The sequence below is a fragment of the Pseudophryne corroboree genome, chromosome 6, assembly GCF_028390025.1.
Source record: "Pseudophryne corroboree isolate aPseCor3 chromosome 6, aPseCor3.hap2, whole genome shotgun sequence".
Lineage (NCBI taxonomy): Eukaryota > Metazoa > Chordata > Amphibia > Anura > Myobatrachidae > Pseudophryne > Pseudophryne corroboree.
In genome coordinates, this window is record NC_086449.1 from 267803412 (window position 1) to 267830446 (window position 27035).

General features: G+C 46.8%; 1 protein-coding gene across 1 annotated transcript in view; it reads right to left on the reverse strand.

The window, feature by feature from the left end:
* Positions 1-27035, reverse strand: part of TRPM7 (transient receptor potential cation channel subfamily M member 7) — a 431707-nt gene that overhangs the window by 190307 nt on the left and 214365 nt on the right. Inside the window, exons 11-14 of the mRNA XM_063925998.1 lie at positions 25914-26014; positions 25410-25544; positions 15299-15352; positions 2288-2428 (exon numbers count right to left, since the gene is read on the reverse strand). Of these exons, the coding sequence (XP_063782068.1) occupies positions 2288-2428; positions 15299-15352; positions 25410-25544; positions 25914-26014 (431 nt within the window). The remainder of the gene's footprint in view (positions 1-2287; positions 2429-15298; positions 15353-25409; positions 25545-25913; positions 26015-27035) is intronic.

Consider the following 27035-nt stretch of genomic DNA (forward strand, 5'->3'; position numbering starts at 1 on the left):
ACTCGCAGACGATCCGTGGCCGCTCCCGATACGTCCAGACCTGTTACAACAGGGTCCTTTTCTTTACCCCGATTTAGCGCGGCTGCGTTTGACGGGGTGGCTGTTGAGACCGCCCTCTTAAAAAGAGAGGGCATTCCAGATTCAGTTATACCAACCATGTTACGAGCTAGGAAGCCGGTTACGGCAGCTCATTATTACAGAATATGGCGTGCCTATATAGGTTGGTGTGAAGCTCGGAAATTTCCGACATCAGCTTTCAAGTTATGCCGCCTTTTGTTGTTTCTACAATCAGGCTTAGATGGAGGTTTGCGTTTATCTACACTAAAGGTGCAGGTATCTGCTTTGTCAATTTACTTTCAAAGACGATTGGCTCTATTGCCGTCTATACGCACCTTTCTCCAAGGTGTAATCAGGGTACAGCCTCCTTTCATTCCACCTACAGCGCCATGGGACTTGAATCTGGTTTTGGAGTTCTTACAGTCTTCATATTTTGAACCCTTACAACAAGTGGATATAAAGTTTCTCACTTGGAAAACAATTTTTCTCTTAGCCTTAGCTTCGGCAAGGCGTGTTTCGGATTTGGGTGCCTTGTCATGCAAGCCACCGTATTTGGTGTTTCATGATGACAGAGCGGAACTTCGGACGAATCCCGCCTTCTTACCAAAGGTAGTGCCATCTTTTCACATCAATCAACCAATAGTAGTTCCTGTGTTGACAGCACAGTCTGGAACTCTGGATGTGGTTCATGCGTTACGCGTTTATGTAACCCGAACGTCTTCAGTTCGTAAGACGGATACGTTATTTGTTCTCTATGATGCTGCCAAGATGGGTTGGCCAGCATCTAAACAAACTTTATCCAGATGGATAAAACTGACCATACGCCAGGCTTACCTTCATGCTAGGTTACAACCGCCTACGTCAGTAACCGCTCATTCCACACGTTCTGTGGGAACTTCATGGGCAGCTGGTCGTGGGGCTTCTGCGACGCAGCTTTGCCGGGCGGCTACATGGTCTTCAGTGCACACGTTTGTGCGCTTTTACAAGTTTGATACTTTTGCGGCATCAGCATCTAGCTTTGGCCGCCTAGTGTTACAAGTGCCAAACTGCTCTCCCGCCCACGGGGGAAGCTTTGGTACGTCCCAAGAGTACTCCAGTGACCCCTAGTGGATGAAAAAGAAAATAGGATTTTGGTACTTACCAGGTAAATCCTTTTCTTTGAATCCATAGGGGTCACTGGACGCCCACCCAGAGCAGTTTACTTACTTGGGGTTAGTTCTGAGGATCTTATGGTAACACATTTTCACCGACTGGTTCAAGTTACAAGTGCTGGTTAGGGTGTCAACTGTTAGTTGTCAGTAACGTTATGGGTTAACTTCGTTATTGTCAGTTATGTTATATGTAATACTCCATTATTAACCTCTCTTAATTCCTGTTCGGCTCAGTAAAAAACACTGAGTAAGTGCTCAGGGATATGGAGGGGTGGAGTGTTACTAAATTTAAATATTCAGTGCTGTGTTCCTACGGAAGCCCGTCCATATCCCAAGAGTACTCCAGTGACCCCTATGGATTCAAAGAAAAGGATTTACCTGGTAAGTACCAAAATCCTATTTTTTCAGAGAAACTCAGGAGAGCTCCCCTGCAGTGCACCCAGTCTCCTCTGGGCACAGTTTCTCTAACTGAGGTCTGGAGGAGTGGCATAGAGGGAGGAGGGGTGGCATAGAGGGAGGAGCCAGTGCACACCCATTCTAAAGTCTTTAGAGTGCCCATGTCTCATGCGAAGCCCGTCGATACCCCATGGTCCTTACGGAGTCCCCAGCATCCTCTAGGACGTTAGAGAAACAGTGTTTTCCCAGCAGGGCTGCTTGTTCAATACCTGAACACTAGGAAGTTCAGGAAAAGGGGTCATTATCTTATCTGCAACACTGACAGTCATGGTGTCAACTTCCCTAGTTGTTACATAATGGAAACAAAACTGAAACAGGGGGAACTTTCCAAGACACAGTCAAAGGTTATTTAATGAACTTGGTGAAATTATTTTGTATCCCATGTTTTGATGTTTAGTTACAGGAGCTATATTTCCTAGTATATGGAAAAAACTGGTATTAGAAGTTCTGGCAGAAATAGGGTGAGGGAAAAAACAGATGTTTGTAAAGTTTATAGAAGGGATCTGCCCCCAAAGGTTTCCCTCAATGCCAGCTTTAAGAACCCCAAAACTGGATATAACCCTAACAGGTAGACCAGCCATTACATTTCATTCATAAAAATACAAAAGTTGTGTTGCACATACCCGGTTTCCAGCATGAAGATTGTTGTAAATGATCCGAAACCGCTTTTTTGTATAAGTGCATCTATAGGTTCCTCCCATCAGGTACTCAATGACCAGACCCACATCAATCAAAGTAATTTTATACCCAGGTGGGAGATTACCCTAAAATCCAAAAGCAGCATTAAAATAAACAGTGATCATCAGCATTTAATGAATGCTACACAGAGTGCCATACTCTACTCAAAATACATATATTGCATACGGACATGCATTTTGTATAGCAAAAGTAACTACAACTCATTACAAAACCTCAGTCTTTAAATCCTACAGCAACTTTTCCAAACAGTCTTACCCCACAATTTCACAAAGAACCAATAATAAAATCAATATGCACTTTTACACAATATCAATAATTTATCAATTGCTTTTGTAAATTGTGAAAATTTTATTTAAAAAAAAAACTTTTCCAGAAACAAATCACAAACAAACAAAACACCAACAATAAAATATAGCAGTATCAACAGCATACTGCTCACAGACATATATGCAATAATCCAAAATAACACAGAAAGCAATACGTACAGAAATCAGACAGAATACAGTCAAAGTAAAGCACGCTGGAAAACAACCACAGCAGTCACATACTGGAAAACAGTAGTCAAGCCTAAGGTAGGGTTATTAGAGACATGTGAAAATGTAAACACGTGCAAACAAAAACATGAAAAAGCACCTATGGGACACAACAAATGGCCTAATTCAGACCAGATCGCAACAGCAACACTTTTCTATAATGGTCAAAACCATGTGCACTGCAGGGAGGGCAGATATTACATGTGCAGAGAGAGAGTTAGATTTGGGTGGGGAGTGTTCAAAATGAAAACTAAATTGCAGTGTAAAAATAAAGCAACCAGTATTTACTCTGCACAGAAACAAAATAACCCACCCAAATCTAACTCTCTCTGCACGTTATATCTGCCGCCCCCCCCTCTCCTGCAGTGCACATGGTTTTGCCCATTAAAGAAAGACACACCTTTGCCAGCGTCAAGAGAACATTAACATAGCTGCAGATAAGTATCAAGGGAGTCACAGTTGCACACCAAAAATTCAGACAGCTGGAGTCAATAAGGGGCTACAGATCCCAGTATTTTGAATGCATCGTGCCATCTGAGTCAAAAAGGAGGAAATAAGGGGACAAAAATCAACTTCCAGCACTCCCCACCTCTGGCAGGCAGAAGAATGCAATCTGCACACTTTAACCAATCTAATTGGGGTTCAGCAGGCTCTATGCAATAAGTAAAGCTGAATCTGTTTAAATCTTGCAGACATTTTGCAAATGTTTATACTTTGCAGTTTTTGTTTCAGTACATATGGAATAAAAATAGGATTTTAATACCTACCGGTAAATCCTTTTCTCTTAGTCTGTAGAGGATGCTGGGGTCACCATAAGAACCATGGGGTATAGACGAGACCCGCAGGAGACATGGGCACTTTAAGACTTTGAAAGGGTGTGAACTGGCTCCTCCCTCTATGCCCCTCCTCCAGACTCCAGTTATAGGAACTGTGCCCAGGGAGACGGACATTTCGAGGAAAGGAGTTATTGTTAAACTAAGGCGAGATACATACCAGCTCACACCTCAAACATGCCGTACAACAAGGCATTCAACAGAACTCTAGTCAACAGCATGAACAATGTCAGCAACAGGCTGATTATAAACGTAACACAACCTGTGTGCAACCAGAACTAATAACTGCAGATACAGTACGCACTGGGACGGGCGCCCAGCATCCTCTACGGACTAAGAGAAAAGGATTTACCGGTAGGTATTAAAATCCTATTTTCTCATACGTCCTAGAGGATGCTGGGGTCACCATAAGAACCATGGGGTTATACCAAAGCTCTAGAACAGGCGGGAGAGTGCGGATGACTCTGCAGCACAGATTAACCAAACTTGAGGTCATCATCGGCCAGGGTATCAAACTTGTAATACTTTGTAAAAGTGTTTGAACCCGACCAAGTAGCTGCTCGGCAAAGTTGTAATACCGAGACCCCCGGGCAGCCGCCCAGGACGCGCCCACCTTTCTGGTAGAATGGGCCTTCACCGATTTCGGTAACGGCAATCCAACCGTAGAATGAGCCTGCTGAATCGTAGCACAGATCCAGCGTGCAATAGTCTGCTTGGAAGCAGGAGCCACAATCTTGTTGGGATCATACAGGACAAACAGAGCCTCCGTTTTCCTAATCTGAGCCGTCCTGGCGACATAAATTTTTTAAAGCTCTGACTACATCGAGAGACTTCGACTCCACTAAGGCGTCCGTAGCCACCGGCACCACAATAGGTTGGTTCATGTGGAACGATGAAACCACCTTCGGCAGAAATTGTTGAAGAGTCCTCAACTCTGCTCTATCTTCATGGAAGATCAAATAAGGGCTCTTGTGAGACAAAGCCGCTAACTCCGATACCCGCCTTGCGGATGCCAAGGCCAACAGCATGACCACTTTCCAAGTGACGAATTTCAATTCCACCTTCTGTAAAGGTTCAAACCAATGTGATTGAAGGAACTGCAACACCACGTTAAGATCCCATGGTGCAGCTGGGGGCACAAATGGAGGTTGGATGTGCAACACGCCTTTCACGAAAGTCTGAACTTTTGGAAGGGAGGTCAATTGTTTCTGAAAGAAAACCGATAAGGCCGAAATTTGTACTTTAATTGAGCCCAACTCCACACCCGATTGTAGGAAATGGAGAAAACGTCCTAACTGAAATTCTTCCGTAGGAGTCTTCTTGGATTCACACCAAGACACACATTTTCTCCAAATACGGTGGTAATGTTTAGACGTTACTCCTTTCCTAGCCTGAAGAAGTGTGGGAATGACTTCACTGGGAATACCCTTTCGAGTTAGGATCTGGCGTTCAACCGCCAAGCCGTCAAACGCAGCAGCGGTAAGTCTTGATACACGCACGGCTCCTGCTGTAACAGATCCTCTCGTAGAGGAAGAGGCCAGGGATCTCCTATGAGTAATTCCTGAAGATCTGGATACCAAGCCCTCCTTGGCCAGTCCGGAACAATGAGGATCGCCTGAACCTTTGTTCTTCTTATGATCTTTAGCACCTTTGGAATGAGAGGAAGCGGAGGGAATACATACACCGACTGAAACACCCACGGTGTCACAAGGGCGTCCACTGCTATTGCTTGAGGGTCCCTCGACCTGGAACACTACCTCTGAAGTTTCTTGTTGAGACGAAACGCCATCATGTCTATTTGAGGAATTCCCCAAAGTCCTGTCACTTCTGTGAAGACCTCTTGATGAAGACCCCACTCTCCTGGATGGAGATCGTGTCTGCTGAGGAAGTCTGCTTCCCAGTTGTCCACTCCTGGAATGAAGACCGCTGACAGGGCGCTTGTATGTCTTTCCGCCCAGCGGAGAAAGTTCGTGGACTCTGCCATTGCCGCTCTGCTTTTTGTTCCGCCTTGGCGGTTTATGTACGCTACTGCCGTTATACTGTCCGACTGGATCAGTACGGGCAGATTGCGAAGCAGACGTTCCGCTTGAAGAAGGCCGTTGTAAATGGCCCTCATCTACACAAACGTTCTGAAGTTAAGTTTCCTGGCTTGACCATCTTCCCTGGAAGTTTTCCCCCTGTGTAACTGCCCCCCAGCCTCGGAGACTCGCATCCGTCGTTACTAGGATCCAGTCCTGGATACCGAACCTGCGTCCCTCCAGGAGGTGAGAGCTGTGCAGCCACCACAGGAGTGAGATTCTGGTCTTGGAAGACAGGATTATTTTCCGGTGTATGTGCAGGTGGGAGTGACACTCTTGCTGGTTTCAGAATTTGTCTGACCATGTTCTGAATCTCCAGAGCCTTTTCCCCCCGGAAGAAAAACTCTGTAATTTTGTGTCCAGAATCATTCCAAAAAACGACAGCCGTGTCGTCAGAACCAACTGTGATTTTGGCAAATTTAGGAGCCAACCGTGTTGTTGCAGACAGGGCCGGTTCTGGCGCTCTGTGCGCCCCGGGCGGCAATAGGGGAGTGGCTTCGTACAGGGGGCGTGGTCATTTACGCCCCCTGTACAGACTGAAATGATGTGCGGTGCGCGATGACGTCATCGCGCACCGCACAGTAAAGGACCTCTCCACGAAGGGAAACTAGACGCGTACGCGTCTAGTTTCCCTTCACAGCGGCCAGCGGCTGCAGGGGGGCAGCGGGGTGCACACAGCAGCAGCGGATCTTGCCCTGGTGCGGCGCCCTCCGGATGGCGCCCTGCGCCCTCCGGAAGGCGGCGCCCCGGGCAAAAGTCCTGCTTGCCCGTGGCAAGATCCGCTACTGGTTGCAGAACTGCCAGGGAGAGTGTAACATTCTGCACCAGTTGGTCCCTGGATCTCGCCTTTATCAGGAGATCGTCCAAGTACGGGATAATCGTGACTCCTTGCTTGCGAAGGAGAACCATCATTTCCGCCATCACTTTGGTGAATATCCTCGGAGCCGTGGACAGACCAAACGGCAACGTCTGAAATTGGTAATGACCATCCTGAATTGCAAACCTCAGGTAAGCCTGATGCGGAGGATAAATGGGAACATGTAAGTAGGCATCCTTTATGTCTACCGACACCATAAAATCTCTTTCCTCCAGACTGGAGAATACTGCTCGGAGAGACTCCATCTTGAATTTGAATTTTCTCAGGTAGAAATTGAGGGATTTTAGGTTCAGGATTGGTCTGTCCGAGGCATCCGGCTTCGGGACCACGAACAGGCTCGAATAAAATCCTTCTCCCTGTTGTGACGGGGGAACCCTGATAATGACCTGATTTTGACACAACTTTTGTATTGCGTTGCATACAACCTCCCTGTCCGGAAGAGAAACTCTAGTTTGTACACCTGGGACACTATTTCCAAAACCCATGGGTCCAGGTCCGAATGAACCCAGAACTGACTGAAGAGTTTGAGACGTGCCCCCCACCGGTGCGGACTGATGCGGTGGATTTGGCAGAAGCCGAGGAGTACTTCTGCTCCTGGGAACCTGCCAAGGCCGGTGATCTTTACCCCTTCCCCTTCCTCTAGTAGCAAGGAAGGAAGAACCTCGGTCTTTTCTGTATTTATTGGGCCGAAAGGACTGCATCTGATAGTGGTGTGTTTTCTTTTGTTGTGAAGGAACGCAAGGCAAAAATGATGACTTACCCGCGGTAGCTGTAGACACCAAATCAGCGAGACCGTCACCAAACAAGACACCACCCTTATATGGCAGAGATTTCATATTTTTTCTGGAGTCAGCATCAGCATTCCATTGATGGATCCACAATGCTCGTCTAGTTGAGACTGCCATGGCATTGGCCTTTGATCCCAAAAGGCCAATATCTCTCGCCGTTTCCTTTAGGTAGGCCGCAGCGTCCCTGATATGACCCAGTGTCAAAAGGAGGCTACCCCTATCTAGGGTATCTATATCAGATGACAAGTTATCTGCCCACTTTTCGATAGCACTACTCACCCATGCAGATGCAATGGCTGGTCTGAGCAGCGTACCCGTGGTTGCATAAATGTATTTTAATGTATTTTCCTGCTTGCGATCCGCAGGGTCCTTTAGGGCTGCCGTATCAGGAGACGGGAGAGCCACCCTTTTAGACAACCGCGATAGGGCCTTGTCCACAATGGGGGGTGACTCCCACTTTTCCCCATCCCCAGAGGGAAACTGATACGCTACCTGAATCCTTTTGGGAATCTGAAACTTTTTGTCAGGGCTTTCCCAAACCTTTTCAAAAAGAGTGTTCAGTTCATGAGAGGGAGGAAACGTCACCTCAGGTTTCTTTTCCTTATACATACAGACCCTTGTATCAGGAACAGCAGGGTCCTCGGAAATATGTAATACGTCTTTTACCATCATGTACTGAATGCTCTTTGTTAATTTCGGATCCAATCTGGAATCACTATAGTCGACACTGGAATCAGTGTCCGTGTCGGTATCCGTGTCTGCCAGCTGGGCAAACGAACGTTTTTGTGACCCCGAAGGGGTCTGGACCTGTAATAACACATCCTCCACCGATTTCTTCCACGCCTGATTCTGAGATTCCGATTTATCTAATCTCTTACTAACAAGAGCCACATTAGCATTCAAAGCATTCAAAATTTACCAAATCAGGAGTCGGCGGTGCCGACAGGGTCACTCCCACAGCTGTTTGTGTCCCTAATACAGTCTCCTCCTGGGAAGAGTACTCAGCCTCAGACATGTTGACACACGTGTCCCAAACACCCACAGACACACCGGGTATATAGGGGACAGACCCACAGTAAAGTCTGTCAGAGAGACACAGAGGGAGTTTTGCCAGCTCACAACCCAGCGCCTAATCACCGGTTCTGAAACACTAAAGAATGCCCCAGACCTGCAGCGCTTTTATAATAAATATATATTGCACCAATATTACTGTGCCCCCCCCCCCCCCCCCCCGTTTTGCACCCTGATACTTACACAGAAGTGTGAGGAAGGACCAGCGTCTCTGCAGCCTTGTGGAGAGGAAAATGGCGCTGAGCTGTGTGAGCTGCGAGGACGAAGCGCTGCCCCCTTCATGGCGCGCTTCAGTCCCGCTTTTTTGAAATATATTTTTATACTGGCGGGGGTTAGAACAGTACCTAGGCACCTATGTCCCCTCTTGCCAGTCTGTTTTGAGGTTTTTCTGCTGCCCAGGGCGCCCGCCCGCCCGCCCTCCCCCCCCCGGCGCCCTGCACCCTGTAGATCTTCTTGATCTTCTTCTACTCACCTGTCTTCTGACTTCTGGCTCTGTAAGGGGGTGATGGACGGCTGCGGGAGCGAGCATCTAGGCGTACCTAGCGATCAAACCCTCAGGAGCTAATGTTGTCCTGTAGCCAGAAGCAGAGCCTTTGAACTCACTGGAAGTAGGTCATACTTCTCTCCCCTTAGTCCCACGAAGCAGGGAGACTGTTGCCAGCAGTCTCCCTGATAATAAAAATCCTAACAAAAGTCTTTTTTCCGAGAAACTCAGTAGAGCTCCTCAGTGTGCATTCAGTCTGCCTGGGCACAATTCTAAACTGGAGTCTGGAGGAGGGGCATAGAGGGAGGAGCCAGTTCACACCCTTTCAAAGTCTTAAAGTGCCCATGTCTCCTGCAGATCCCGTCTATACCCCATGGTTCTTATGGTGACCCCAGCATCCTCTAGGACGTATGAGAAAATAAATTATAAAAAAAAAAATAAGATTTTACTTACCGATAAATCTATTTCTCATAGTCCGTAGTGGATGCTGGGACTCCGTAAGGACCATGGGGAATAGCGGCTCCGCAGGAGACAGGGCACAAGAATAAAAGCTTTAGGATCAGGTGGTGTGCACTGGCTCCTCCCCCCATGACCCTCCTCCAAGCCCCAGCCAGGATACCGTGCCCGGACGAGCGTACATAATAAGGAAGGATATTGAATCCCGGGTAAGACTCATACCAGCCACACCAATCACACCGTACAACTCGTGATCTGAACCCAGTTAACAGTATGATAACAACGAAGGAGCCTCAGAAAAGATGGCTCACAACAACAATAACCCGATTTTGTTAACAATAACTATGTACAAGTATTGCAGACAATCCGCACTTGGGATGGGCGCCCAGCATCCACTACGGACTATGAGAAATAGATTTATCGGTAAGTAAAATCTTATTTTCTCTGACGTCCTAGTGGATGCTGGGACTCCGTATGGACCATGGGGATTATACCAAAGCTCCCAAACGGGCGGGAGAGTGCGGATGACTCTGCAGCACCGAATGAGAGAACTCCAGGTCCTCCTCAGCCAGGGTATCAAATTTGTAGAATTTAGCAAACGTGTTTGCCCCTGACCAAGTAGCTGCTCGGCAAAGTTGTAAAGCCGAGACCCCTCGGGCAGCCGCCCAAGATGAGCCCACTTTCCTTGTGGAATGGGCTTTTACAGATTTAGGCTGTGGCAGGCCTGCCACAGAATGTGCAAGTTGAATTGTACTACAAATCCCACGAGCAATAGTCTGCTTAGAAGCAGGAGCACCCAGCTTGTTGGGTGCATACAGGATAAACAGCGAGTCAGACTTTCTGACTCCAGCCGTCCTGGAAACATATATTTTCAGGGCCCTGACAACGTCAAGTAACTTGGAGTCCTCCAAGTCCCTAGTAGCCGCAGGCACCACAATAGGTTGGTTCATGTGAAAAGCAGAAACCACCTTAGGGAGAAATTGAGGACGAGTCCTCAATTCTGCCCTGTCAGAATGAAAAATTAAGTAAGGGCTTTTATATGATAAAGCCGCCAATTCTGACACACGCCTGGCTGAAGCCAGGGCTAACAGCATCGTCACCTTCCATGTGAGATATTTTAAGTCCACAGTGGTGAGTGGTTCAAACCAATGTGACTTAAGGAACCTCAAAACAACATTGAGATCCCAAGGTGCCACTGGAGGCACAAAAGGAGGTTGTATATGCAGTACCCCTTTTACAAATGTCTGAACTTCAGGGACTGAAGCTAGTTCTTTCTGGAAGAAAATCGACAGGGCCGAAATTTGAACCTTAATGGACCCTAATTTTAGGCGCATAGACAGTCCTGTTTGCAGGAAATGGAGGAAACGACCCAGTTGAAATTCCTCTGTAGGGGCCTTCTTGGCCTCACACCACGCAACATATTTTCGCCAAATGCGGTGATAATGTTTTGCGGTTACATGCTTCCTGGCTTTGACCAGGGTAGGGATGACTTCATCTGGAATGCCTTTTTCCTTCAGGATCCGGCGTTCAACCGCCATGCCGTCAAACGCAGCCGCGGTAAGTCTTGGAACAGACAAGGCCCCTGCTGGAGCAGGTCCTTTTTTTAGAGGTAGAGGCCACGGGTCTTCCGTGAGCATCTCCTGAAGTTCCGGGTACCAAGTCCTTCTTGGCCAATCCGGAACCACGAGTATCGTTCTTACTCCTCTCCTTCGTATGATTCTCAGTAATTTTGGTATGAGAGGCAGAGGAGGGAACACATACACTGACTGGTACACCCACGGTGTCACCAGAGCGTCCACCGCTATTGCCTGAGGGTCCCTTGACCTGGCGCAATATCTGTCTAATTTTTTGTTTAGACGTGACGCCATCATGTCCACCTTTGGTTTTTCCCAACGGTTTACAATCAGGTGGAAGACTTCTGGGTGAAGTCCCCACTCTCCCGGGTGAAGGTCGTGTCTGCTGAGGAAGTCTGCTTCCCAGTTGTCCACTCCCGGAATGAACACTGCCGACAAGGCTATCACATGATTTTCCGCCCAGCGAAGAATCCTTGCAGCCTCTGCCATTGCCCTCCTGCTTCTCTTGCCGCCCTGTCTGTTTACGTGGGCGAATGACGTGATGTTGTCCGATTGGATCAATACCGCCTGACCCTGAAGCAGGGGTTTCGCTTGACTTAGGGCATTGTAAATGGCCCGTAGTTCCAGAATGTTTATATGAAGAGATGTTTCCATGCTTGACCACAAGCCCTGGAAGTTTTTTCCCTGTGTGACTGCTCCCCAGCCTCTCAGGCTTGCATCCGTGGTCACCAGGATCCAATCCTGAATGCCGAAACTGCGGCCCTCTAGAAGATGAGCACTCTGCAACCACCACAGGAGAGACACCCTTGTCTTTGGTGACAGGGTTATCCGCTGCTGCATCTGAAGATGCGAACCGGACCATTTGTCCAGTAGATCCCACTGAAACGTTCTTGCATGGAATCTTCCGAATGGAATTGCTTCGTAAGAAGCCACCATTTTTCCCAGGACCCTCGTGCACTGATGCACTGACACCCGGGCTGGTTTTAGGAGGTTCCTGACTAGCTCGGATAACTCCTTGGCCTTCTCCTCCGGGAGAAAAACCTTCTTCTGGACTGTGTCCAGAATCATTCCTAGGAACAGAAGACGTGTCGTTGGAATCAGCTGCGATTTTGGAATATTTAGGATCCACCCGTGCTGACGTAACACTATCTGAGATAGTGCTACTCCGACTTCTAACTGTTCCCTGGACCTTGCCCTTATCAGGAGATCGTCCAAGTAAGGGATAATTAATACGCCTTTTCTTCGAAGAAGAATCATCATTTCGGCCATTACCTTGGTAAAGACCCGAGGTGCCGTGGACAACCCAAACGGCAGCGTCTGAAACTGATAATGACAGTCTTGTACTACAAACCTGAGATACCCTTGGTGAGAAGGGTAGATTGGGACGTGGAGATAAGCATCTTTGATGTCCAGAGACACCATATAGTCCCCTTCTTCCAGGTTCGCTATCACCGCTCTGAGTGATTCCATCTTGAATTTGAACCTTTTTATGTAAGTGTTCAAGGATTTCAGATTTAAAATTGGTCTCACCGAGCCGTCCGGCTTCGGTACTACAAACAGCGTGGAATAATACCCCTTTCCTTGTTGTAGGAGGGGTACCTTGATTATCACCTGCTGGGAATACAGCTTGTGAATGGCTTCCAGAACTGCCTCCCTGTCGGAGGGAGACTTTGGCAGAGCAGACTTCAGGAACCGGCGAGGGGGAAACGCCTCGAATTCCAGTTTGTACCCCTGCGATACTACCTGTAGAATCCAGGGATCCACTTGCGAGTGAGCCCACTGCGCGTTGAAATTCTTGAGACGGGCCCCCACCAAGCCTGAGTCTGCTTGTAAAGCCCCAGCGTCATGCTGAAGACTTGGCAGAAGCAGGGGAAGGCTTCTGATCCTGGGAAGCGGCTGCATGGTGCAGTCTTTTTCCCCTTCCTCTGCCCCGGGGCAGAAAGGAATGGCCTTTTGCTCGCTTGTATTTATGGGAACGAAAGGACTGAGTTTGAAAAGACGGTGTCTTTTTCTGTTGATGTGAAGTGACCTGGGGTAAGAAGGTGGACTTTCCAGCCGTTGCCGTGGCCACCAGGTCCGAAAGACCAGCCCCAAATAACTCCTCCCCTTTATACGGCAATACTTCCATATGTCGTTTGGAATCCGCATCCCCTGACCACTGACGCGTCCATAACGTTCTTCTGGCAGAGATGGACATAGCACTTACTCTTGATGCCAGGGTGCAAATATCCCTCTGTGCATCACGCATATATAGTAATGCATCCTTCAAATGCTCTATAGTTAACAATATATTGTCCCTATCCAGGGTATCAATATTTTCAGTCAGGGAATCCGACCACGCGACTCCAGCACTGCACATCCAGGCTGAAGCGATTGCTGGTCGCAGTATAACACCAGTATGTGTGTATATACTTTTTAGGATATTTTCCAGCCTTCTATCAGCTGGTTCTTTGAGGGTGGCCGTATCAGGAGACGGTAACGCTACTTGTTTAGATAAACGTGTGAGCGCCTTATCTACCCTAGGGGGTGTTTCCCAACGTGTCCTAACCTCTGATGGGAAAGGATATAGTGCCAATAATTTATTAGAAATTAGCAGTTTTTTGTCGGGAGAAACACACGCTTTATCACATACCTCATTCAATTCATCTGACTCAGGAAAAACTATTGGTAGTTTTTTCACCCCCCACATAATACCCTTCTTAGTGGTATTTGTAGTGTCAGAAATGTGCAATGCTTCCTTCATTGCCGTGATCATGTAACGTGTGGCCCTACTGGACATTACGTTCGACTCATCACCGTCGACACTAGACTCCGTATCTGTGTCTGGGTCTGTGTCGACCCACTGAGGTAACGGGCGTTTTAGGGCCCCTGACGGTGTCTGAGACGCCTGGACAGGCACTAATTGATTTGCCGGCTGTCTCATGTCGTCAACAGTTTTTTGCAAAGTGTTCACATTATCACTTAATTGTTTGAACACGATCATCCAGTCAGGTGTCGACTCCCTAGGGGGTGACATCACTAACGCAGGCAATTGCTCCGCCTCCACATCATTTTCCTCCTCATACATGTCGACACACACGTACCGACACACAGCACACACACCGGGAATGCTCTGATAGAGGACAGGACCCCACGAGCCCTTTGGAGAGACAGAGGGAGAGTCTGCCAGCACACACCCAGCGCTATATATATATATACACAGGGATAACCTTATATAAGTGTTATTCCCTTATAGCTGCTGTTTATATTGTCATTTGCTGCCAATAGTGCCCCCCCTTCTCTTTTTTACCCTGATTCTGAAGCAAGACTGCAGGGGAGAGTCAGGGAGCCTTCCTTCCAGCGGAACTGTGAGGGAAAATGGCGCTTGTGTGCTGAGGAGATAGGCTCCGCCCCTTCACGACGTCCTTATCTCCCGCTTTTTTGTGTAAAAATGGCAGGGGTTAAAATACATCCATATAGCCCAGGAGCTATATGTGATGTATTCTTTTGCCACCTAAGGTATTATCATTTATATTGCGTCTCAGGGCGCTCCCCCCCAAGCGCCCTGCACCCTCAGTGACCGGAGTGTGAAGTGTGCTGAGAGCAATGGCGCACAGCTGCGGTGCTGTGCGCTACCTTAGTCTGAAGACAGGATTGTCTTCTGCCGCCGATTTCACCGGAACATCTTCGTCTCTTCTGGCTCTGTAAGGGGGACGGCGGCGCGGCTCCGGTGACCCATCCAGGCTGTACCTGTGATCGTCCCTCTGGAGCTAATGTCCAGTAGCCTAAGAAGCCCAATCCACTCTGCACGCAGGTGAGTTCGCTTCTTCTCCCCTTAGTCCCACGATGCAGTGAGCCTGTTGCCAGCAGGACTCACTGAAAATAAAAAAAAACCTAAATTAAACTTTTATTCTAAGCAGCTCAGGAGAGCCACCTAGCCTGCACCCTTCTCGTTCGGGCACAAAAATCTAACTGGGGCTTGGAGGAGGGTCATGGGGGGAGGAGCCAGTGCACACCACCTGATCCTAAAGCTTTTATTCTTGTGCCCTGTCTCCTGCGGAGCCGCTATTCCCCATGGTCCTTACGGAGTCCCAGCATCCACTAGGACGTCAGAGAAAAAACAATAATTATTTCATAGCACGTTAAAACGTTTTCCTGCAGTTTAGTGGACAGATGTAAATGTGCCATGTATTAAATAATGAGTAACACAGAACAGCAAAACTGATTAACCGTATGAAACAGGAAACAATGATTGGATTTACCTGCTTTACATCTCGGACAAGATGAAACAGAGTTGGGTTAGTAGGGCCTTGTTTCTTTAATGGAAAAAAGAAATACAAGTAAGTAATATGACTTCAGTTAATATATGCCGAGGTTTCATATACTGACTGATGACATAAAGGAGATCAAATGAAGATGAAAAGGCTTTTTTTTTCCAGAACGTTATTTACTAGCCAACTAATGATGTGTGTAAGTACATTAAAAGGGAACTGATCATTTATATAAAGGAATGAAGTCTACGTGGAGACAAAACAAAATCTTATAGGTGAAACATTTTCTATTATATTATACTTATAATAAAATCATTCCATGGTAAGCTGACCACATTGCTCTCCGACATCCCTCTAAAAAATGCTGTACCAGACAGTGCGGTAAGCAGATTTATTGCAATGTAAGTAAAATCAGTAAATAGCGATGCAAATACAATTATTCTCCTTATTAAATGACAAAAGCACAGCTTGAAAATAGGATTTTAAATACCTACCGGTAAATCCTTTTCTCGTAGTCCATAAGGGATATTGGGGACACATTAGTATAATGGGTATAAACGGGTCCAAAGGAGCCAGTGCACTTTAGATTTCTTCCACTGGGTGTGCTGGCTCCTTCCCTCTATGCCCCCTCCCACAGGCAGTTATAGGTTTAACAGTGCCCGAAGGAGACATGACATACTTGAGAGAAGGAAATTAACGAGAAGTGTGGAGAGATTTATACACCAGCACACCATAACATAACTGGGCCAGCAACATCTGGCAACATAAACCGCAACAGCTGAACAGGTAACACAAAACAGAGAACCTGCAGAAAGTCACCGCACAGAGGGGGTAATTCCAAGTTGATCGCAGCAGGACATTTTTTAGCAATTGGGCAAAACCATGTGCACTGCAGGGGAGGCAGATATAACATGTGCAGAGAGAGTTAGATTTGGGTGTGGTGAGTTCAATCTGCAAACGAAATTGCAGTGTAAAAATAAAGCAGCCAGTATTTACCCTGCACAGAAACAAAATAACCCACCCAAATCTAACTCTCTCTGCAAATGTTATATCTGCCCCCCCTGCAGTGCACATGGTTTTGCCCAACTGCTAAAAAATTTCCAGCTGCAATCAATTTGGAATTACCCCCACAATAACCCTTATGGACTACGAGAAAAGGATTTACTGGTAGGTATTTAAAAACCTATTTTCTCTAGCATCCATAACGGATATTGGGGACACATTAGTACGATGGGGATTTCCCAAAGCCTCCAGAACGGGCGGAGATATCTGCAGCACCGCCTGCTGAAACTGGGTATCCTCTTTGGCCAGGGTATCAAACTGTATAACTTCACAAAAGGTGTTCTTCCCTGACCAGGTATTCGCTCGGCACAGTTACAGGGCCGAGACTCCACGGGCAGCCGCCCAAGAAGACTCCACAGATCTTGTAGAGTGGGCCTTCAGAGACTGTGGAACAGGTAATTTTGCTGAATAGTGAGCCGAAGCCAACGAGCAATGGACTGCTTGGAAGCAGGGCAACCCTTTTTCTGTGTGTTATATAGCACGAACAAGGAATCCGTCTTTCTGACCCGAGCCGTCCTCTTGACATAGATCTTCAAGGCTCGCACAGCATCCAATGCTACCGGAGGGGCAGAAGCGCCAGAACTTGACGGAATCACAATAGGTTGATTCAAGTGGAACGCAGAGATGACCTTTGGCAGGAACTGCTGCCTAGTCATGGGCTCCGCTCTGTCCTCGTAAAAGACCAAGTATGAACTTTTACATGATAAGGCCCCCAATTCTGGAGACACGTCTAGCAGAAGTCAGGGCAAGTAACATCGTCTTCCATGTGAGATACTTGTCTTCTACCGTCAACAGAGGTTTAAACCAGGAGGACTGTAGAAATCGTAATACCACATCCAAATCCCAAGGTGGCACAAACGGAGGCTGGATGTGAAGCACCCCTTGGCAGTAGAGCCAACTTCTTTTGGAAGAAGATTGAAAGAGCTGAAATCTGAACTTTAATGGATCCCAGACGTAAGCCTTGATCCACTCCAGCCTGCAGGAAACAAAGAAATCTTCCCAAGTGAAATTCGGCAGCTGGATATGTGCGTTCCTCGCACCAGGAGACATATCTCCGCCAGATATTATAATAGTGTTCTGACATCACAGGTTTCCTGGCTTGCACCATAAAGGCAATTACATTTTTGGAAAGTCCCTGGTTAGCTAGGATGTTCCGCTCAACCTCCATGCCGTCAAACAAAGCTACCGTAAGTCCGGGTAGATGAACGGTCATTGTTGAAGAAGATCTCTTCTGAGTGGTAGAGGCCAAGGGTCTTCGACGGACATGTCCAGAAGATCCACGTACCACACTCTGCAGGGCCAATCCGGGGAAAGCAGAATTGCTTCTACTCCTTGATGTCGGATCCTCTTGAGCGCCTTTGGGATCAACGGGATCAGAGGGAATACCTGCTGGTAAGGCCAAGGCGACATCAGGCCACTCCCCTGGGTGGAGATCGTGGCAACTCAGGAAGTCTGCTTCCCAGTTGTCTACTCCCGGAATGAAGATTGTAAACAGTGCTATTGCATTCCTTTCCGCCCAGAGGAGTATTCTTGATACTTCTCGCATGCAGGCCTTGCTATTTGTCCCTCCTTGTCGACTGATGTACGCCACAGCTGTGACGTTGTCCGACTGGACCTGGATTGCCTGATCCCGAAGCAGAAGGGAGGCCTGAATCAGAGCATTGCAGATGGCCGAAGTTCCAGGATGTTGATCGGAAGTAGGGCCTCTAGGGCAGACCACCTGCCCTGGAACTGCACCCCTTGGGTGACAGCCCTCCACCCCCTCAGACTCGCATCCGTCGTGAGGAGGATTCAATCCTGAATCCCAAAGCGTCGACCTTCCCGGAGATTGGAAGACTGCAGCCACCACAGGAGTGAAATCCTGGCCTGGGGTGACAGTTGAATCATCCGGTGCATCTGAAGATGGGAACTGGACCACTTGTTCAGGATGTCCAATTAAAAGGGTCTGACATGGAACCTTCCATACTGAATGGCCTCATACGAGGCTACCATCTTTCCCAACAAACTTATGCAAATATGAATGGAAACTCGACTCAGGCAGAGAACCATGCGAACTATTCCCTGGAGAGTTCTCACTTTGTCCTCTGGGAGGAACACTTTCTGCGCTACAGTATCCAGTAGCATTCCCAGAAACAGGAGCCGCTGAGATGGCTCCAGGTGGGACTTCTGTAGATTGAGGATCCACCCGTGGTGTGACAGAAGTTGAATAGTGCGATCTATATGGAGCAGTAGGAGCTCCCTGGAACTTGCTTTTATCAGGAGATCGTCCAGGTAAGTGACAAGTTGACCCCCTGGACCCTGAGCTGGAACATCATTTCCGCCATTACCCTCCTGAACACCCACGGAGCTGTGGATAGGCCAAATGGTAACGTCTGGAACTGGTAGTGATCGTTCAGCAGAGCGAACTTCTGATAGGCCTGATGAGTAGGCCAAATTAGGATATGGAGGTAGGCGTTCTTGATATCCAGGGACACTAGGAATTCCTGATGTTCCAGGCCTGCGATCACTGCTCTCAAAGATTCCATCTTGAATTTGAAAACCTTTAGTTAAGTATTCAAGGACTTCAGATTCAAAATTGGCCTCAAAGACCCGTCTGGCTTTGGCACAACGAACAGAATGAAGTAGTAACCTTGTCCTTGCTGTTGCAGGGGAATTGGAACAATGACTTGGGACTGGACCAACTTTGTGATGGCCTGTCATATTCCCAGATGTGGCTGAAGTGACGTAACCGGGCTCCCACCTCGAGATCCTCCCGGGGTGGGCAGGCACCGTCATGCTGAGGTTTTTGCGGAAGCTGAACTGGTGCTCTGTTCTTGAGAGCCGGTAACGGCTGGTTTCTTAGGTTTACCCCTGGTGCCTCTAGCTGCATTTAATGCACCCCTGGCCCTAGATCGAAATCTGGTGGACCGAAAGGACTGAGTCCTGGGTAGGTACGTCTAGCAGGCAGAGCCCGCGAGGAAAGAACAGCAGATTTCCCAGAAGTAACTTTGGAGATCCATGCATCCAATTCACCTCCGAAGAGCCATTTACCTGTAAAGGGAAGATAGTCCATATTGCGTTTGGAGTCAGCATCTGCAATCCACTGACGCAACCATATGGCTCTGCGTGCAGACACAGCCATAGCAGTGTTCCTAGCGTTAATATTGCCAATCTCCTTAAGGGAGACACAGAGGACTCTTGCCGTGTCTTGAATGTGTTTTAGGAAAGTTACCGTAGTAACCAGGGACATGTCACCCGAGAGACCCTCCTGAATTTGAGTAGCCCAGGAGTGAATTGCATGTGTCATCCAGCAAAGTGCAATGACCGGTCTTTGAGATACACCTGCAGCAATGTAGATAGATTTCAGTGTGGTCTCAAGTTTCCTATTCCCCGGGTCCTTTACTGTAAAGGAGCCCGGAGCCGGGAGCACCGCCTTCTTAGAGAGACAGACGTCTACAGCCGGAGATTCTTCCCAGAAATTTCTGCCCTCAAGGGCAAAGGGGAATGTATGCAAAAAATGTTTTGACAGCTAATATTTCTTACCTGGATTTTTCCAGGCAAGCTTAAATAAATCATCTAATTCTTTGGAATCAGGAAAAGTGACAGTCAGTTTGTCTTGTGGGAGGAAAAACGACTGCTGATTAGTAGTGTCCTCTATGGGGAGCTTTAGCACATCCCCTATAGCCAAAATGAGTGGCTCAATACCCTGTGAAGGGGTGGAATACCCACTTATAGGATCATCCTGTAAAAAATCATCAGTATCTGAGAGGAGTGCAGGTAAAGCACGTTTATGTGCACCTGTATTAGACAGGGGGGAATGGGGATCAGCAGCCCTGGCGCTGCTAGATCTGCTACTGCTTGTTGCAGTTCTTGTGTTTTGTTGGCATTTGCAGTGAGTTGAGATAACATCAGTCATCATAGTTTTGATAGCCCCCAGCCAGGTGGGCTCGTGACTCTCCCCCACATTGTCCTCAGCATTTTGTGAGGACTAACTACACTGCTCTTATGATATGGAACCAGTTGAAAGAGGGGAGAAGCTGGTATTACATACACTGCATAACTTGTGTTTTACCTTTATGAAGTACACACAATACACATACAACAGACTGACTTACAGTGTAAGCCTGCCCTATTGCATGTGAGAGGAGACACAAAAAAAAAAAAAAGAAGGACACCAGCACACCCAACGCTGCAGAGCCCCAGTGAGGCTGTCAGCGCGTATAATATATATATATATACATACATACATACATACACACACACACACACACACACACAATACATATATATATATACACACATACATACATATATATATATATATATATATACACACATATATATATATATACACACATATACATACATATATATATATATATATATATATATATATACATATACATATACACACACACACACACACAGAAAAAACCACAGCACTCACCACACCAGAAGCGGGGCACAGCTATGCACTTACCACTCACAGGGTGGGGTGCATGTAACACAGCACTCTCCACCACAAAAGCGGGGTACACAGCTGTACTTACCACTCACAGGGCGGGGTGCATGTAGCCCATGACCACATCGCTCTAATAAATACAAACAAAGAACCCAGCACTCACCAAACTAAACTCACTTATCCTCAACAATTCAATAAATAAATGATGGGGGTTTAGTTGGTGGATTGGCCAATGCACGGAAGCCTGCATACCGATTTTCAAGGTACCCCACCTTCATGCAGGTCCTACACTATCACAGAGTCTTAAAACCTGACTACTTCACTGCTGTTACACACATCGTGGCCACTAGCTTTCTCATGCACCCCTGTGTGGACTTTATTATCCTGAACCTGTCTCAGCTGTTCCTTAGCAATCATCGTTGAGCCAGTGCAATAGGTGACTAGTGTGCCTTTAAAAGCCATAAAGTCTGTGGCAGGTACACATTAAATCTAGCAGGCAGATGATGTGTGTAACAGCAGTGAAGTAGTCAGGTTTTAAGACTCTGTGATAGTGTAGGACCTGCATGAAGGTGGGGTACCTTGAAAATCGGTATGCAGGCTTCCGTGCATTGGCCAATCCACCAACTAAACCCCCATCATTTATTTATTGAATTGTTGAGGATAAGTGAGTTTACTTTGGTGAGTGCTGGGTTCTTTGTTTGTATATATATATATATATATATATAAACACATATATTGGTAGATGCTCAATTAGCTTAGTGATATCATTCAGGTGCTCGAAAGGGAGGGGTATTTCTAAGCAAGAAAAAAAGCCATTTGTTTCCCCCAGCACCCTGAATCATAACCGTAACTAGATATAAATTCCACATGATAACAGAATTCAGAGATCTTCGTTACACATATTTGCGCAAATGTGTGAATAAGCCCCAAAGCCGCATCAAGGCGTCTCTGTATATTTGGGGTCCCTAGCGCTATATCTAGGTGCATGGTGTGGCACCCCAAAACACCAGCATAAGCCAGAAAGCACAGCGCAGCATACCAGTGAAAAAACTATAGTGTTAATAAATTAGTAATTAGGAAGCCGAAGCTATAGAGAAAGTGATACAAAATGAAATGCAATTAAAATAGAGAAATAGTGTTAAGAAATTAATACGTGAAAAGTGTTAATAGAATGTAAAGGTATGCCACACTAAGGCCATCCAGCTCAGCCAGTCCAGAGGCACCACACCTCACACCTCCATTACCCCAATCTGGGTCTAGGATTAACCAGCAAGGAGCCACGTGATAATGGCTCCTTATTACAATATGTCTGAGCTAAGAGCTACCTACCTTGGAGCAACCCCATAATGCTCCCTGTGGCATGTCAGGGCCTGCACCTCCTCCTAATGCAGAAACCTCTCTGCCTCTCACAACAAACACATATATTGGTAGATGCTCAATTAGCTTAGTGATATCATTCAGGTGCTCGAAAGGGAGGGGTATTTCTAAGCAAGAAAAAAAGCCATTTGTTTCCCCCAGCACCCTGAATCATAACCGTAACTAGATATAAATTCCACATGATAACAGAATTCAGAGATCTTCGTTACACATATTTGCGCAAATGTGTGAATAAGCCCCAAAGCCGCATCAAGGCGTCTCTGTATATTTGGGGTCCCTAGCGCTATATCTAGGTGCATGGTGTGGCACCCCAAAACACCAGCATAAGCCAGAAAGCACAGCGCAGCATACCAGTGAAAAAACTATAGTGTTAATAAATTAGTAATTAGGAAGCCGAAGCTATAGAGAAAGTGATACAAAATGAAATGCAATTAAAATAGAGAAATAGTGTTAAGAAATTAATACGTGAAAAGTGTTAATAGAATGTAAAGGTATGCCACACTAAGGCCATCCAGCTCAGCCAGTCCAGAGGCACCACACCTCACACCTCCATTACCCCAATCTGGGTCTAGGATTAACCAGCAAGGAGCCACGTGATAATGGCTCCTTATTACAATATGTCTGAGCTAAGAGCTACCTACCTTGGAGCAACCCCATAATGCTCCCTGTGGCATGTCAGGGCCTGCACCTCCTCCTAAGCAAGAAAAAAAGCCATTTGTTTCCCCCAGCACCCTGAATCATAACGGTTATGATTCAGGGTGCTGGGGGAAACAAATGGCTTTTTTTCTTGCTTAGAAATACCCCTCCCTTTCGAGCACCTGAATGATATCACTAAGCTAATTGAGCATCTACCAATATATGTGTTTGTTGTGAGAGGCAGAGAGGTTTCTGCATTAGGAGGAGGTGCAGGCCCTGACATGCCACAGGGAGCATTATGGGGTTGCTCCAAGGTAGGTAGCTCTTAGCTCAGACATATTGTAATAAGGAGCCATTATCACGTGGCTCCTTGCTGGTTAATCCTAGACCCAGATTGGGGTAATGGAGGTGTGAGGTGTGGTGCCTCTGGACTGGCTGAGCTGGATGGCCTTAGTGTGGCATACCTTTACATTCTATTAACACTTTTCACGTATTAATTTCTTAACACTATTTCTCTATTTTAATTGCATTTCATTTTGTATCACTTTCTCTATAGCTTCGGCTTCCTAATTACTAATTTATTAACACTATAGTTTTTTCACTGGTATGCTGCGCTGTGCTTTCTGGCTTATGCTGGTGTTTTGGGGTGCCACACCATGCACCTAGATATAGCGCTAGGGACCCCAAATATACAGAGACGCCTTGATGCGGCTTTGGGGCTTATTCACACATTTGCGCAAATATGTGTAACGAAGATCTCTGAATTCTGTTATCATGTGGAATTTATATCTAGTTACGGTTATGATTCAGGGTGCTGGGGGAAACAAATGGCTTTTTTTCTTGCTTAGAAATACCCCTCCCTTTCGAGCACCTGAATGATATCACTAAGCTAATTGAGCATCTACCAATATATGTGTTTGTTGTGAGAGGCAGAGAGGTTTCTGCATTAGGAGGAGGTGCAGGCCCTGACATGCCACAGGGAGCATTATGGGGTTGCTCCAAGGTAGGTAGCTCTTAGCTCAGACATATTGTAATAAGGAGCCATTATCACGTGGCTCCTTGCTGGTTAATCCTAGACCCAGATTGGGGTAATGGAGGTGTGAGGTGTGGTGCCTCTGGACTGGCTGAGCTGGATGGCCTTAGTGTGGCATACCTTTACATTCTATTAACACTTTTCACGTATTAATTTCTTAACACTATTTCTCTATTTTAATTGCATTTCATTTTGTATCACTTTCTCTATAGCTTCGGCTTCCTAATTACTAATTTATTAACACTATAGTTTTTTCACTGGTATGCTGCGCTGTGCTTTCTGGCTTATGCTGGTGTTTTGGGGTGCCACACCATGCACCTAGATATAGCGCTAGGGACCCCAAATATACAGAGACGCCTTGATGCGGCTTTGGGGCTTATTCACACATTTGCGCAAATATGTGTAACGAAGATCTCTGAATTCTGTTATCATGTGGAATTTATATCTAGTTACGGTTATGATTCAGGGTGCTGGGGGAAACAAATGGCTTTTTTTCTTGCTTATATATATATATATATATATATATATATATATATATATATACATACATACATACATACGCATACACACACGCATATATATCAGTGAAAACGGTTTATATAATGAATCCCCTGGGAGGAATAACAACATCTGTGTACAAATAGCATCTCTCCCCAAACTATACCCTGTACCAGTGATCCGGCGTGTGACAGTCTAGAGAAGCTGTGTGAGGCTGCTGTTGCTTATGCAGAGGAAGGCGCCAAAACGCAGCCGAGCCCAATCTGATGTAGCTCCGCCCCCATAATGGCGCCAGAGCTACAGATATATATTTATACTGACCATGTCTACTTATCATGCCGTAGCCTCACATTGCTAGCCAGTCTCACGCAGGGGCTATAGCGGGTCCCCCCCAGGAGGGACCCGTATTCCTCATCCGCGCTTCTGCAACACCAGGAACCAGGGGACCCCCCTAGCGGGGCCCCCGGTTTGTCCTCACCACCGACGATCACCTTCAGGCAGTGTTAAGGGTGCACGGCGTGCTGCGGTTGCGACAGCCTTGCAGGGCCCTGCTGAACAAACTCCTCCTTCAGGAGTCCTGCAGCGGGGAAGCGGCCCTGCACCTCGTGAGGTCGGTGACCCCCCCCCCCCCCCCCAACTCCCACGGCGCAGGTATGCTGTTGCTTAAACAGCATACCGGAAAAAAAAAAAGTTTTAAAATAAACTGAAGAAACCTCTGGAGCTAGTCGAGTGTCCATCCTCTCCTGAGGGCACTTTTTTCTAAACTGCCTGTGGGAGGGGGCATAGAATGGAGAAGCCAGCACACCCAGTTGAAGACATTTAAAGTGCACTGGCTCCTTTGGACCCCGTCTATATCCATCGTACTAATGTGTCCCCAATATCCTTTATGGATGCTAGAGAAACATAAATTAGGCACATATGGGTGCATATGCATGGTAACTTCCCTTACAATGTATGTCTCAAATGGTTCAGCACAAATAGTGGTTATGAGACATGACTTCTACAGGAAGACAATTTATCGAAATACAGTAGCAAAGTGTTTCCAAGTTACTCACGGTGTTATACAGCTCTTCCAGCCTGGGGATTGTTAAAAATTTGTGCATGCTGACTCCATTTTCTATGAGAAGCTTGACAAACGCAACCCTGTCCATGACAAGTGCATCCAACATGGCTTGTTCCAAAGACCCAACCTATGGAGATAGCATAGTTTTGCCAATCAAAAGTTACATTTCTAACTGATGCAAATCCTATCAATAAGTATGATGCTTTGAGATAACTCCTCCCCATCACCACTAAAAATTAAATACAATAAAAAATTTTGTGATTTGTACTTGAGCTACATAAGTAGAGGGTTTTATTTTACAAAACGAAATGGTATGCTCGCTGGATATATTCCGCACACATTGCCATTTCTTGAACACATACTGTAGGTGTGCGTTATATGAATTACTCAGTTACTTAGTCTAGTACATTGCCTGTTTCTGCATTTTCTTCACTTTCTAACATCAGCATACACAGAAAACACGCAACACCAGCAATGCATACTAATTCATGCCTACCAGCCACTGTTGCCCATAGACAAATACATGATTTTTGGCAATATCCACTCTGTCCCATGCCAGAGTTAAAATCAGCTGGTCCAAAGCAGATGCGTTTGTTCCTACATAAAAAACAAAAACAAAAAACATTTAAAACGTGTTTTATGGTAAGAACTTACCTTTGTTAAAACTCTTTCTGAGAGGTACACTGGGCTGCACAAGGATAGACATTGGGGTGTAGAGTAGGATCTTGATCCGAAGCACCAACAGGCTCAAAAGCTTTGACCTTCTTCCCAAGATGCATAGCGACGCCTCCTATATTACCCCGCCACCGTGCACAGGAGCTCAGTTTTGTTAACCAGCCCAATGCAGTAGCAAGTAAGAGAGACGACATCTGCCAGTTGCCACAAATACCACACTCTCCCGACAGGAGAAGTGTCAGCGGCTAATGCCATACCAACCCAAAGAAGCTAAGTGCGTCAGGGTGGGCGCCTTGTGGAGCCCAGTGTACCTCGCAGAAAGAGTTTTAACAAAGGTAAGTTCTTACCATAAAACTCGTTTTCTGCTGCGGGGTACACTGGGCTCCACAAGGATAGACATTGGGGATGTCCTAAAGCAGTTCCTCATGGGAGGGGACGCACTGTAGCGGGCACAAGAACCGGGCGTCCAAAGGAAGCATCCTGGGAAGCGGCAGTATCGAAGGCATAGAACCTAATGAACGTGTTCACTGAGAACCACGTAGCCGCCATGCACAATTGTTCAAGGGTCGCACCACGGCGGGCCACCCAAGAAGGTCCAACAGACAAAGTAGAATGGGCCGTAATGTGAGCAGGAGCTGACAGACCAGCCTTCACATAAGCAAGTGCAATCACCATTCTAATCCATCTGGCCAAAGTCTGCTTGTGAGCAGGCCAGCCCCGTTTGTGAAATCCAAACAGAATAAAGAGAGAGAATCAGATTTCCTAACAGAAGCAGTTCTCTTCACAGATACGGAGAGCCCGTACGACATCCAAAGACTGCTCTTTGGGAGACAGATCAGGAGAAACAAGTGCCGGAACCACAATCTCCTGGGTAAGGTGGAACGAAGAAACCACATTAGGCAAAAAAACGGGACGAGTCCTAAGAACCGCCCGGTCACGGTGA